Raw genomic sequence first — 13,418 nt, forward strand, 5'->3', positions numbered from 1 at the left:
TCAACGATGCTATCAGGGAGGCTGTTCCACATGTCGGTGACTCGAAGCGAGAAGAAATTTTGTCGCATGGATGTGACACAACGCAGTTTTTTAGTTTATAACCGTGGCCCCTGGTGTTGGTTCTTGTTTCAAATTCTAGTAATCCTTCTGGGACCTTGTATAATCCATGAGTATACTTGTATGCTTCAATGAGGTCCCCCACGTAGACGTCGATAACTGAGGCTTGGAAGCTTCATAATCTTTAATTTTTCCTCATAGGACTTGCCTTTCAAGCCCGGAACTATCCTTGTTGCGCGTCTTCGAACACTCTCTATCAAATTTTTGTCCTTTTCAAATTTCGGTGACCACACGACGTTTCCAAACTCTAGGTTCGGGCGCACTACAACAACAAGCAACTGCTTCATCGCTTCTGCATCTAGGAACTCGAAAGAGCGTCTGATCTAACCTCTTCAGGCCTAACCTACACAAGTTGCGATATTCCTACACCTAAAACAAACCTGAGTGGACATAACATAACCTCATTGGCTGCAGGATGTTAGAAAGCGGTCCAAGTGTGCTAATGGTGCCAGTCATTGGCTGCAAGAAGGTTGTGAGCCGGGACAGCGTGAATAGGTTAGGCAAGAAGAGGTTAGGCCGAAGTAGGTACAGCCGGACGAAGGACTGCCTTCTTATGAGCGAGCATGCTTAAGCAGTGGCTGAAGACCTACGGCGCTATTATCTTTCGGCAGTTCGTCGATGGTCTGTATTACGGATTTCAAGCGTAATCTGTGGCTTCTAGCTCTGAGGCTAAGTAAAGTTAATGAATGGAGAGGTTGGGCGTTGAGTCCATAACTTATTTATGAGTAAAATTTTTGGCCTACGGCTGCTCCCCCCTTTCGTCGCTTGTTTCTTTCCTACCATTTCTGTAGGAAATCCGCGTTTTCTAGAGGCCTGGATCCAGGCTCCGTTGATCTCTGGTGTGATTGGCGTAAATCGAGGGTTCCTAGCAACGGGGCGCATGATGGAGGCCAGCTTTGCCAGGCCAGCTTTACCATACTTCACACTTAGTACATATTCCTTTCCATAGGTAAGAACGCTAGAGTGCATAACGGCCTATGAAGTCAAGTGCTCAAAGCCGTTACGCTGGATGTCCACAGCCACAAAATAAGCGTGCCAAAGGTAAACATGGCCATACTACATCTGGCCTAACCTCTTCAGGCCTAACCTAAACGAGCTGCAACCTTTTTCCACCCAAAACAAACCTGAGCGGACCTAACCTAACCTTATTGGCTGCAAGAAGTTAGAAAGGTGGTCCAAGTGTGCTGGTAGAGCCAGTCATTGGCTGCAAGAAGGTTGTGAGCCGGGACAGCGTGAATAGGTTAGGCCAGAAGAGGTTAGGCCGGAGTAGGTACAGCCGGATGGGGAACTGCCTGCTAATGAGCGAGCATGCGTAAGCAGTGGCTGAAGACCTACAGTGCTATTATCTTTCGGCAGTGTGTCACTTGTATGGATTACGGAGTTCAAGCGTAGTCTGCGGCTTCTAGTTCTGAGGCTGAGTAAAGTTAATGCATGGTGAAGCTAGGCGTTGGCTCCAGGCTTATTTGGGAGTAAAATTTGTGGCCTACGGCTGCGCCCCTCCCCCCAACAACAACACAATGCCCAAGCCATTGAACATCGTAGTGAACTTACACAAGTCACTTAGTATTACACTGATGAAGAAACAGAAAATCTGCTCGCCAAGAGTTTATTGCAAAGATTTTCTCAGTGTTGCATGCATCGTATTTTTGCACAAGTGAACATTGTGACTCCATGTCGCCTGGAGTGAACATTGTGACAAGATAACAGTGGAGTGAACGTCGACCGAGAGAATGTGAATGCTGAAGATGACTCCAATGTTATGGAGGGAGATACTTCGTTCAGTGGAAGAAATACAAGGCTGCAAAGATGAAAGAACTCAGCCCTACAACTCTAAGCCGTTCAAGACCAACAAACAGCTAATAATTGAAGATGTTCTTGAAGAAAAGCACTTTCAGGTTGTCTTAATCGCCTGATCTACATTTCATGTACGACTTTTTTTAAAAACTAACTGAAGATGGTTTAAATTAGCAAGATTTTTTTTGTTCGTCTCATGAAACTGTCAAAAAATTATAGCATTACCATTAATAATCATCAAGTGAAGAATTGTCTTCATTGAAAACTTCACACCGAATTGTCGGAATGACCTCTTAACCAGGGCCATTCACTAAATTTGGGGCATTCATTTACACATAATAATATGACAATGAAACAAAAGCATAATCTTGATTTAATTTATAATACAAGTTCGAATGTTTCGACATTCATCTAGCTCCAATGAAACCAAAAACAACTTTTAAGTTCTGCTGATTTCTTTGCTCTGCTCGATCTGCATCTGAGTCTGAGGATCATCTTGTAGATGCTTGGCCATGAGCAACTCTGCCGACAAATCCGGGAAAAAAAGAGCGATTTCATTGGCAGTTGGGATTCGAGGTGTTTGATTTTCTTCACCATCCATAAAAACAGGAGTTTTGTCATTTCTTTTACGAGATGATACTGGACGAGACTGAGTTTGTGATGTGTCTTGCTGACCAGCATGTGTCACGACACCAACACCACATTGGGGAGATGCCGTGAGATGCAATACTCCTAGCTGGTCTGCTCTCACCTTGTGGTGGGAATGTCAGTATTACAGGAAATTTTCATATGTGTCAATGCATTTTCAAAATTGCAAAATAAACTTTTGAGTAAAAAAAAATATTTTAATGAAAAATATAGCTCGTTCCTAGTCAAATTTCACTCTCACCTTCGGTACGCTGTCAGCTGAAATAACAGCCGCGAACACAGGCTTGCTGTCGAAGTCATTCTCATTAATATACCATCAAAAACTGCCCTATATTTGAACCTCCTTGAAATGAATATGAAACTTCCATTGTAAAACGCGACGATTTTTCTTCGAATAAATCAAAAATTTCATTCTTCTTTAATAAATTCTATCATTTTCATTGTCTTTGGAGGCATTAGGCTTCATAAAAGTGATTATTAGTTACCGTACCAAAATGATTCAGTTTAACTCCATAATTCTACAACACAGTAACACCGAGATCATGATCTATGATTTTTCATGTTTGAAAAATTTGAAATTATAATAGAACTACTTTTATATATTTGTTGGCAACTCTACTCGAGCAGAAAATACCCAAGATGGTCGGTGATGTTGCTGGCAGAGGCGGCAGGGTTGAGGGCTGCCAGGATGGCAGGAGTGAGGCAGCTCTGCGTGTGTGCCAGCACCTCAACACCAGCGCTACACAGGCTTTCCAGCACCTGCCATCAATGTATTCACATGAATATTTATATAGAATAATTAGTTTCAATTCTTATTGGAGAGCTTGTACATAATAAAATGGAGTTTTATCGCGGAGAAATATCTTGCTTTTTACAAGAGAATGATATAGTGTAAAGGTATGGATGAAAGACGTTCGCTGACAGTGAATGGTACCGCAACAGTTTCTTGAGAATTAACCTCTTCGTAATGTTTTTTTTTTTTTGCATTTCACCGACCTTGTACAACCGCGAAATTTTATAATAATCTTCTGTTAATGCAGTTCCCACATCCAGTTGTCTTCCAAATGAACAGCCTCGTCGGCTACAGCCTATTTCGCCCGCTTCTCGAAAGGTAATGAGGATCCAGCCCATTTATTACACCTTTTTATCGTACACCTTTTATTTATCACCTTCGTATTATTTTTTATAACACCTTTTTATCGTCGTTTCCTATTGTTTCGTGTCATTTCCGGCTGTTACTCTTATCCTTCTCTATATTGCACTCGCTATTTTATTTAAAAATCACTTCCTAAATCATTAAACGATCTCTGATCTAAATTGAGAATTACAAAAAATTGTCCGTTAATAAAAATTAAGCCGTCATTTCATTAAAATAAATAACTCATAAGTTCCGAAAAAAATGTAATCTGGTTGTGAACGAATGAGAATCGTTCACGGTCTTTTTAGGCTTTTTTACCAATTTCAATTTTGTTTAAGCTAGGTAATATATTATTCTACATGTATGGGTTTTTTAGCGAGGCCAGTTAAGTAGCTTAGACTTCCGACCCTTTCAGGGAAGATTGGTCTCAGAGAGAGGTGACGAGGGCGATTCCTGTTATATGAGACGGGAATTTCTAAACTCGTTTGTGCAGAATAGTTGTGTAGAGCTATTAGTGACAATTGGTTATAGTTTACGTAATTATTGTACTGCGTTGTTTGGCAGTACCACATTCCTGATCGGATGATTTTACCACCGGAATTGAATAGAATAGCAAGGTCATATACAGGTTAGATAACCACTTGTTAAATATTTTTAGATCATTATCAAATAAATATTATTTTTAGACCATCCTTGAATTTTTTAGGGTTTATTGCGGTTACTAGCCAACGAAGAATATGCTATGAAATGTATTGCGATAGGTAACTTAATTTTGCACTACGTAGAACTAGGTATCTGGTTGAGGGGGATGTGAACGAATGAGAATCGTTCACGGTCTTTTTAGGCTTTTTTACCAATTTCAATTTTGTTTAAGCTAGGTAATATATTATTCTACATGTATGGGTTTTTAGCGAGGCCAGTTAAGTAGCTTAGACTTCCGACCCTTTCAGGGAAGATTTGTCTCAGAGAGAGGTGACGAGGGCGATTCCTGTTATATGAGACGGGAGTTGGGTCCTGCTAGCCGATCGGTTAAGTTGCTGCACTGACCTTCCTAGTGGTAGCTAGTAACTGCCGATCTGGCATGAAGTTTTTGTCTTGCAGTGAGCCCTCTCCCTGACTGAGCTGATTAATTATTTGCCAGTGGCTGTGCTGCTCGTAACTGTGACCTTAACTGTAGAGTGCCCATTTTAAAGTGCTTATTTCTATTGGAATAAACGTTTGAAACTTCAGTGGTGAACTGGAAAGCTGTGTTTTCATTATCGATTCTTTAAAACTAGCTTTTTAATAAGTTCGTGGCCAGCGTGCAACCTTAGGCGGCCATCCGTTGAAGCTAAGGTAGTGAACGTCCGGTCACATGGTTTTTATTATTATCGCGCGAGTTTATAACAAGCAAAATGATGCATAGATGCCAAGTCTCACCTAGTATAAAGACAATTCCCAAAAAAAATTTTTATGAAAAAACTTATTCCACCAAAAACACTTGGCATGACAATAATTCAAATAAAATAATCTCGCTTCATTAGGCAGCGTAGGTCGCACGTTCACCAGGAATTTGAAAGCAAAGAAAACGCCAAGAAAACTTACTAAGTCTTCATTAGAATTTAGTTACAATGCAGAAATCTTGAATTTACTGGATACTTCCTTTGTTTATAAAAAATAAATCCGACGGAAGTCAGACGCGTGGTGGTCGGCTCTATTCTCAATGAAAATATTATGAATTTAATGGCGATTTCTTTATTTATAGAAAAAAAAATCCAACAGGAGTCTGGCTGCGCCATAGTTTTCTTTTGATTTTCATCGGAAATATTTTAAATTTATTGGCGATTTCTTTGTATTAAAAAAATTGTGAGTGGACTCTGACCGCGCGGTGATTATTTTTTGATTTTCAGCAAAAAAATCTAAATTTATTTGCGAATTCTATCTATTAAAAAAATTGTGAGTGGACTCTGACCGCGCGGTGGTCGGCGTCGGGCAGCAGCAGCAGCTTGGGCGCGTCGCAGCAGACGAGCGCCGGGAAGGCGAACGCAGCGAGCCTCTCCTGCAGGCGACGCTGCCGCGGCAGCCACGCCGGCACCGCGTGCTGCTCTTCACCGAACTCTGCAACCAGACTGAGGGACGACAATTTCTTCTAATATCTTACAGATGACAATTGCGAATGATTATTTGCCCAGCCTGAGAGACGAGAATTTCGGTTATTCCTTCAATATTAGTACACTAATATACGTTTAAAAATTACTTTTTAAAGACAACAATTCCAAAGAATCCAGTATATCCAATCTTACTGATGTACGAAGGAATTTTTCATCTAATTTTCAAAAATTTAAAAAATTTACTTTTAAAATTTTTTTAATATATATAACTTTTTTAATATATACATTTTTTCAAAATTATTTATTCTGTTAATTGATTCATGCATTGCCTCTGATTTCACACAAGTGTGCAAAATTTCAGATCAATTAGACACGTAAAAGTGTGTCAAATATCAGTTATAAGATTTGTAGCTGAAAGAATTATTTTTTCAATTTTTTTGATACTGAAAAAAAAAATTTACTTTTTAAAATCATTTATTTTGACATTTGATTCATGCATTGTCTCCAACTTTAAACAAGCATGCAAAATTTCAGATCGATAGGATAAGTAAAAGTGTGTTAAATTTCGATTACAAGATTTGTAGCAGACAGACAGACAAACACAAACAAGAAGTGAAGTTAAAGAGAAGTGTTGTAATTATTGTAAATAACAGATTAGTTATTGCAATTAAAACTAACATCAAAATATGCTTTCTTGTATAAACAAATTATAGGAAATACGTCTTGGCTGGCCAGATGTCAGAAGGACTACAGCATTTTACCGTATCACAGAACATCTGTTAAGCACACATCAGTTATGATAGTAATGGATCCACGATCGTCAATCAGTTCCTCTTTCGATACCTAGACTTCTTTAAATTATTTCTCTACACAGAAATTCTTATTGGCGATAAGCATATGGATATGGGATCAATAAGTTCAAACTCGTAAACAAACATGGTACGCGAATTTACACGGATATTCGTTCGATTTGCTTCGATTTTCAAGATTTCGTTGCGCAAAATGAACATCATTGATGCAAGAGCAATTTTTCGTACATCCATATTCTATTAAATTCTATCGAAATCACTCGAATTTCTTGTGCTCGAATCTGGAATTGAAAATCTTGTACCATTCCAGAATCTGGAAAAAAATTCCTCTACATTAATTGCACAAACGAGCATAATTCTGACCTGTCGGGGTGGTTGAGTTTAGCTTCTTGCAGGTCGCTAGGCCCCAGCAACTCTTGCCACACTTGCACCACACTCTTGCCTTCATCACCACCATACTCGTCTGCATCATCGTCCACCCTGCATCATGAGGGTCGTTAAACAAGAACCCAACATCAAAATGGCCGCTTAAATAAAACCCAGCATCACAGCGATCGTTTAAAAGAGAACCCATCATCACAATGGTCGCTTAAAAGAGAACCCAGCATCACAAGGGTCGTTTGAGAAGAACCCATCATCACAATGGTCGCTTAAAAGAGAACCATCATCACAATGGTCGCTTAAAAGAGATCCCAACATCACAAGGGTCGTTTAAGAAGAACCCAGCATCACAGGGGTCATTTAAAAAGAACCCAACATCACAATGGTCGCTTAAAAGAGAACCCAACAACACAAGGGTCGTTTAAGAAGAACCCAGCATCACAAGGGTCGTTTAAAAAGAACCCATCATCACAATGGTCGCTTAAAAGAGAACCCAACATCACAATGGTCGTTTAAAAAGAACCCAGCATCACAAGGGTCGTTTAAAAAGAACCCATCATCACAAGGGTCGTTTAAAAAGAACCCAGCATCACAAGGGTCGTTTAAAAAGAACCCAGCATCACAATGGTCGTTAAGAAAGAACCCAGCATCACAATGGTCGTTTAAAAAGAACCCAGCACCACAATGGTCGTTTAAAAAGAACCCAGCATCACAATGGTCGTTTAAAAAGAACCCAGCATCACAAGTGTCGTTTAAAAAGAACCCAGCATCACAAGGGTCATTTTAAAAGAACCCAGCATCACAAGGGTCGTTTAAAAAGAATCCAGCATCACAATGGTCGTTTAAAAAGAACCCATCATCACAATGGTCGTTTAAAAAGAACTCAGCATCACAGTGGTCGTATAAAAAGAACCCAGCATCACAATGGTCGTTTAGAAAGAGCCCAGCATCACAATGGTCGTTTAGAAAGAGCCCAGCATCACAGTGGTCGTTTAAAAAGAACCCATCATCACAATGGTCGTTTAAAAATAACTCAGCATCACAGTGGTCGTTTAAAAAGAACCCAGCATCACAATGGTCGTTTAGAAAGAGCCCAGCATCACAATGGTCGTTTAAAAAAAAAAACAGCATCAAAATGGTCGTTTAGGAAGAGCCCAGCATCACAAGGGTCGTTTAAAAAGAGCCCAGCAGATGATAAGTTCACGGTATTTAGTCTATTTAACTCCTAAAAAAACCAAGATCAATTTCCATAAATAGGACAGAAAAGTTTAAGAAAAAAATACATGATTTATATATAAATTATTATAATCATATTTTCATATTATATGAATATGATTATATTACTGTAGCTTACTGCAGCAGCAACATGTAGAGCGGAGCCTTCGTGAGCTCGTCCGCCCAGTACCTCAGATCGTCTTCGTCTGTCGGCTTCGATGTCTCCGCGCTCGCATTCTCTGCTACTGACTAAATAATAATAATAATAATAATAATAATAATAATAATTTATGGTATTATTATCAACATTATTAATAATAATAGTACTGCTAATTTCCGATGCTTGCTAATGAGGGTAGCAGCTATATAATTGACATCAATAAGAGATAGAATGATAAACTATTATATATATATATATATAAATCTGTAATTTTTCAGCAGATTAAAAAAGTGCCACGGTAAACAATACGTGATTTCACAATGATATTAATGCATGGAAACTAAAAAATATTGCTATTTACTCGCACAAATAATCAACGCACTCAATTTTTTAAATGTATTCTGAATTGCCAGCTATAGCCTGTAAATGCACTGATACATACACAGAAAAACTAACTAAAATAAAATTTACGTTAAGCAAGTGGACCCAGAAAATAATATTCGAGCGTATCACCTGCTTGATAGAATATTCCGCTTCGGAACGTCGGTCGTTGTCTTCGTGTTCTTCATCTTCCTCGCCCAGAAGCAAAGAAAGAAGCTGCGGCTGTTGAGGCTCAAGCTGAACGTGGCCCATGATGACTAATCCTGTAATACTAGAACTGTTTACTTTATCTAGTATGCAGTTAAATAATGTAATTTTCTGCTAATTGATTTGTGTATTTTGTGATAATGATTCAGATTCATATGCTAAGAAGTGTTAAAAACCCAATTCAAGTCACCCTATGTGAACAAAGTGGTATATGAAGCATTTTAGACCGCTGAGACCTTTAAAAGATCATTGAATTTTAATGTAACCAGCTTATCTCTTGAACCTTTTAAATGTACATATTATTATTTATGCTCGAGAACCGTAAGACATTAATTACTAGACGATAAAGTCATTTAATTACAAAGTTTTCTGACTTGTTGGGGTAATACTGTAATTGACCTGCGGAGACAATATGGGACAGGAACGCCTCCACCCTGTCTGTGGACACGATGTGCGGGAGGATGAACAGGACGGCGTAGGGAAGAGGCTTCTCAATCCCCAGCTCCGCCTCTTCTTGCGCTAGGAATAATTGCATATTATTCATTTATTTGTAAAGAAAGATCATAGTTTAAACATTTTCTCCAGGAGATATACGTAAATTATATTCATGTTTAATTCATGCCAAAATGTGTATCAATAATTCGTTGAATTCACGCCAAAATATGTATCAGTTATATATTATTATTAGATTATTTCCTTAGAGTTTTTTCCTTTGCAACATTGAAGCCGTTTTTCCAGACCTCTGGCGTCTCTCTCCCCTTCTTCGTCATCTAAGTCCTCGTCAGGGATGATTACTTCTTCAGGCTTCACCAGCGACTCCAGCATAACCTTCGATCAAAATTTGTCATCAAACTCGCTTGTTAAAAAATTATCGACAGCTATCATACAATTTGTCGTACTTGTGTATACAATCATAGAACTTCATTCACCACGAATATTTAGTTCCCACCTGATTATTGAATTTATCGAAAGATTTTACCGTCGTACTTAACTGCTCATCATATGATATTGAAACTAATCCTAAAAACACATTTTCTAAGTCATAACTGATGTATTTTTGGTGTGCCTGCACGCGAGGATTTACAATGAACAGCAGAACCCACGTTCAGAAAAATGTTGATACGCCTGATGCAGATGCCGGAACTGGAGCATGAGAGATGACTTCCTATATAGTCTCACATTACTCCAAGAGTCACCTATGTGCATTACTAGATAATTTATTGTACAGAAGAATTACCGACTCTCTATTGGCTTGCCCCGCAGCGATCCGGCGTTCAGTGTCGAGCAGCTCGCGGATGGCAGCAACAAGCTGCGGACCATCCGCGCCGTGGACCGCCCGTAGCGCCTTACCGCCCTGAAGACCGGAAGCACGAATTTTAGAATAAATTTTCTCTATTTTATAGATCCATTATTCAAATTTTTTGCTGATATTTTTCTAGTTCTATTTTGCAGCTCAAGGCGCCTAGTCGTCTTAAGATTCCGTGATGCAGATTCAAGGGAGTTCCCAAATTTCGATAGTTATCGTCAACTGTTCCATTTCTATTGCCACCATCGTACTTATAAGTGTTATATTTCTCTTAGAGTGATGCTAAAGGCCTTATATGGTGGCAAAATACTCGAATAAATGGAGTTCACATTATAATAAAAGTGAATCTCCATCTTTTTCAGAGAAGCAAAACATTCACTTCCCACTGTCCATTTCTTGCGTGCCTAAAATTACACAATTCTTTCAAAGTCATGTCTTCGGACATGATATTATTATTAATCTCAATATTAACATTATAAAAAATCCGTATAAATATTCAAAATCTTAGCCGAATTAGACAGAAGTTGATTTTAACTTCACTGAGTAACTCACCCCAAAGAAGAGCCATGTTGGTTCAGCTTTCATACGGAATTTCTCGAACGCCGAGATGGTGTCAGAGCACGCCTGCCAGACGTGCAAATATACCATCAATTTTAATAATAATAACAAAATATTAATAATAATAATAATAATTATAATAATAACGATAATATTAATAATAGTAATAGCGGTTTCAGCGTTTATTAGACTGTAGGCCAGTCGCAAAATTCTTAACATCGCAGAACATTCACAGCATTTTGCGGTCTCGAACTCGCAACTCACTGCTACAATTCTGCTGTGCTTAACCGCCCGGCCTCCTTGCCGATTCTGACCAGAAACTGGCGCACAGAGCTGGGATCGAACCCGCGCCTCTCTGCGCCAATCTTGGTACTCTGGTCCTGTACTTTAAAAAAAAGTTAAGAGATCGTAAGTTCATCAGCCAATCATTGACGGCTTTTCAAGCAAAATCCACCATTCATAGACAAGAAAATAGAGCGTAAGAACTTACGTTCACTTAGCGAGTTTTGAAAGTATGGTCCCTGAACTGTAACCCCTGGGCCACCCTGCCCTCCCACTGGGTCATTAATAAAACTTACTATAGTTACAATAAAAGCTTTATAGAGGACTCCATACGTTTGCAAGAAATTTTTTTCGGATATATCAATTTAAAACATTATATTATGCTGCCAAATTAACTCTTTTCAATTTTACTTCAAAAATTCGTGATTAAAATCTCAGTCGCAATGATCGAGATGATTAGATGAGAATATTCTTGCTTGATCAGGGAATCTAAAATTTCTTCTTATGTTTTCCTCAAAAATATTCGATACATTTGTAAGAAATTTTTTCAATATACTACAGGAGATGCAATAATCATTTCCTTGCAATATACTTATGTTTGATATTCCAACTTTTTTAAAAGCTTTGAAGTGAATTTTATCACATATTTGCAAAATGAACCTAGGGAAATAACTGAAGGAAATACTGAATTAATTCTTTTGTGAGATTTAATCGTTATAAACTATGACAAAAATTCCTAACTTAAGCTAAACGATTTTTCCTTCGAGTTACCCCTCAGAATAAAATGCTTTGTACTCACCGTTGCCATAGTCAGGAGGTCGTCTCCGAGCTCGAGTTTGATACGCCTGAGAGTGTGCAGCATACTGGTGCATGGTCCGCACCACGCACTGTACACGTCCACCACTGCAAACAAGCACCATCACACACTGTGGTGTCCTGCACCAGTGCTACGGAGTCACGAACTTCATCCGTCTAGCCAATATCATGCCCATTTAAAAGCTAGGGACTTTGATGCAAAGCAACAGCAATACTCCTTTTTAATGAATTTTACTGATAACAATGGTTATCTTTTACTCGTGTGAGAGATGTTTTAAAGTGAGGGCTGTCTCACGCACTGTGGTGTACAAGTGAGGGCTGTCTCACGCACTGTGGTGTACAGGTGAGGGCTGTCTCACGTACTGTGGTGTNCACTCATTACAGTGTTCAAGTGAACGCTGTCTCACTCATTACAGTGTTCAAGTGAACGCTGTCTCACTCATTACAGTGTTCAAGTGAACGCTGTCTCACTCATTACAGTGTTCAAGTGAACGCTGTCTCACTCATTACAGTGTTCAAGTGAACGCTGTCTCACTCATTACAGTGTTCAAGTGAACGCTGTCTCGCGCATTACGACGGAAGAGAATTCTTCGCTAAAGAACTCACCGATGAGACCAGGTCTGTTCACGACAGCTTCCCACTCTTCGTCTGTCGTCAGTTCCAGCTGTAATTGCAACGCTTCGGCCTTCTTACGGGCACCAAGGGTCGAGTTGGAGGAATTCTGGAAGGGTTATGTATAAATTCATTTATTTTCATTATTGTTTTTAATTGGCCTGTTATTTAGCGTTCAGATTTCTATAATCGTCAAGATTATCAATGCCTGCAAGGTTATCAATAGACTCATCACTATGGACCCTTTTCAATTTTTTGTAAGGTTATCAATAAACTCATCACTAGGGACCCTTTTCAATGTTTTGTTTTTAAGATTTGTAGCAAAGGTTAAACACTAATTTCTGAGGTATAAATCTCACCTTCATGTCTACCTGATAATCCCAACAAAACCACAAAATTACTATCAGGGACACGCTATGAATACTTCATGTCACTCGGTTAGACTTTTAAGACTAGTCTCAAATCATCAGTGTATATGAATGCAAATTATTGATATTTGAATGGTTTTTAAGAGGTTTAATTTACAATGGTTTCATCAAAAAGAGGCTTCAGCATTTTATGAAACATTACTCGGCTCCTTGAACCTATACCGCCATTTTTTCTACAATCAAATCTCCGCACACTGTTTAAGCTAATAGACATCGCCTAGAGCCCTAGACGTTACAGCGTAGAATCATGAGAGACTCGTTTCCATGGTTACACAGGAGCTTCCGTTTCCATGGTTACGCGGAGTTTTAATTATTAAACTTTAGGTCTCAGGGTTGCCTTGACAAACGAAAACTTCCTACAGGACTTCTAAGACTCATCAATATATTTGGAAAGGAAATTATAACAAAATACAATCTCTATATGATGGAAAAATAGTTTAAGCTATAGGAGCGATGGAGTATTTTTTCCTCTGAGA

The 13,418-nt window shown here is 38.9% G+C and overlaps 1 protein-coding gene across 1 annotated transcript; it reads right to left on the reverse strand.

Moving 5' to 3' along the window:
* Window positions 1-2,280: 2,280 nt before the first annotated feature.
* On the reverse strand, window positions 2,281-13,137 carry LOC108675053 (thioredoxin domain-containing protein 6). Its single transcript, XM_018163036.2, has 14 exons — window positions 12,874-13,137; window positions 12,509-12,623; window positions 11,886-11,989; window positions 10,799-10,870; window positions 10,178-10,294; window positions 9,681-9,768; window positions 9,340-9,459; window positions 8,866-8,996; window positions 8,332-8,441; window positions 6,960-7,076; window positions 5,649-5,805; window positions 3,194-3,318; window positions 2,801-2,846; window positions 2,281-2,662 (listed from the first exon to the last, which is right to left on the reverse strand). Exons 1-14 carry the CDS (start codon window positions 12,877-12,879, stop codon window positions 2,351-2,353), a joined length of 1,620 nt encoding a protein of 539 aa, XP_018018525.1. The 5' UTR covers window positions 12,880-13,137; the 3' UTR covers window positions 2,281-2,350.
* Between the last annotated feature and the right edge of the window lie 281 nt (window positions 13,138-13,418).

The sequence above is a fragment of the Hyalella azteca genome, unplaced genomic scaffold, assembly GCF_000764305.2.
Source record: "Hyalella azteca isolate HAZT.00-mixed unplaced genomic scaffold, Hazt_2.0.2 contig10249, whole genome shotgun sequence".
NCBI lineage: Eukaryota > Metazoa > Arthropoda > Malacostraca > Amphipoda > Hyalellidae > Hyalella > Hyalella azteca.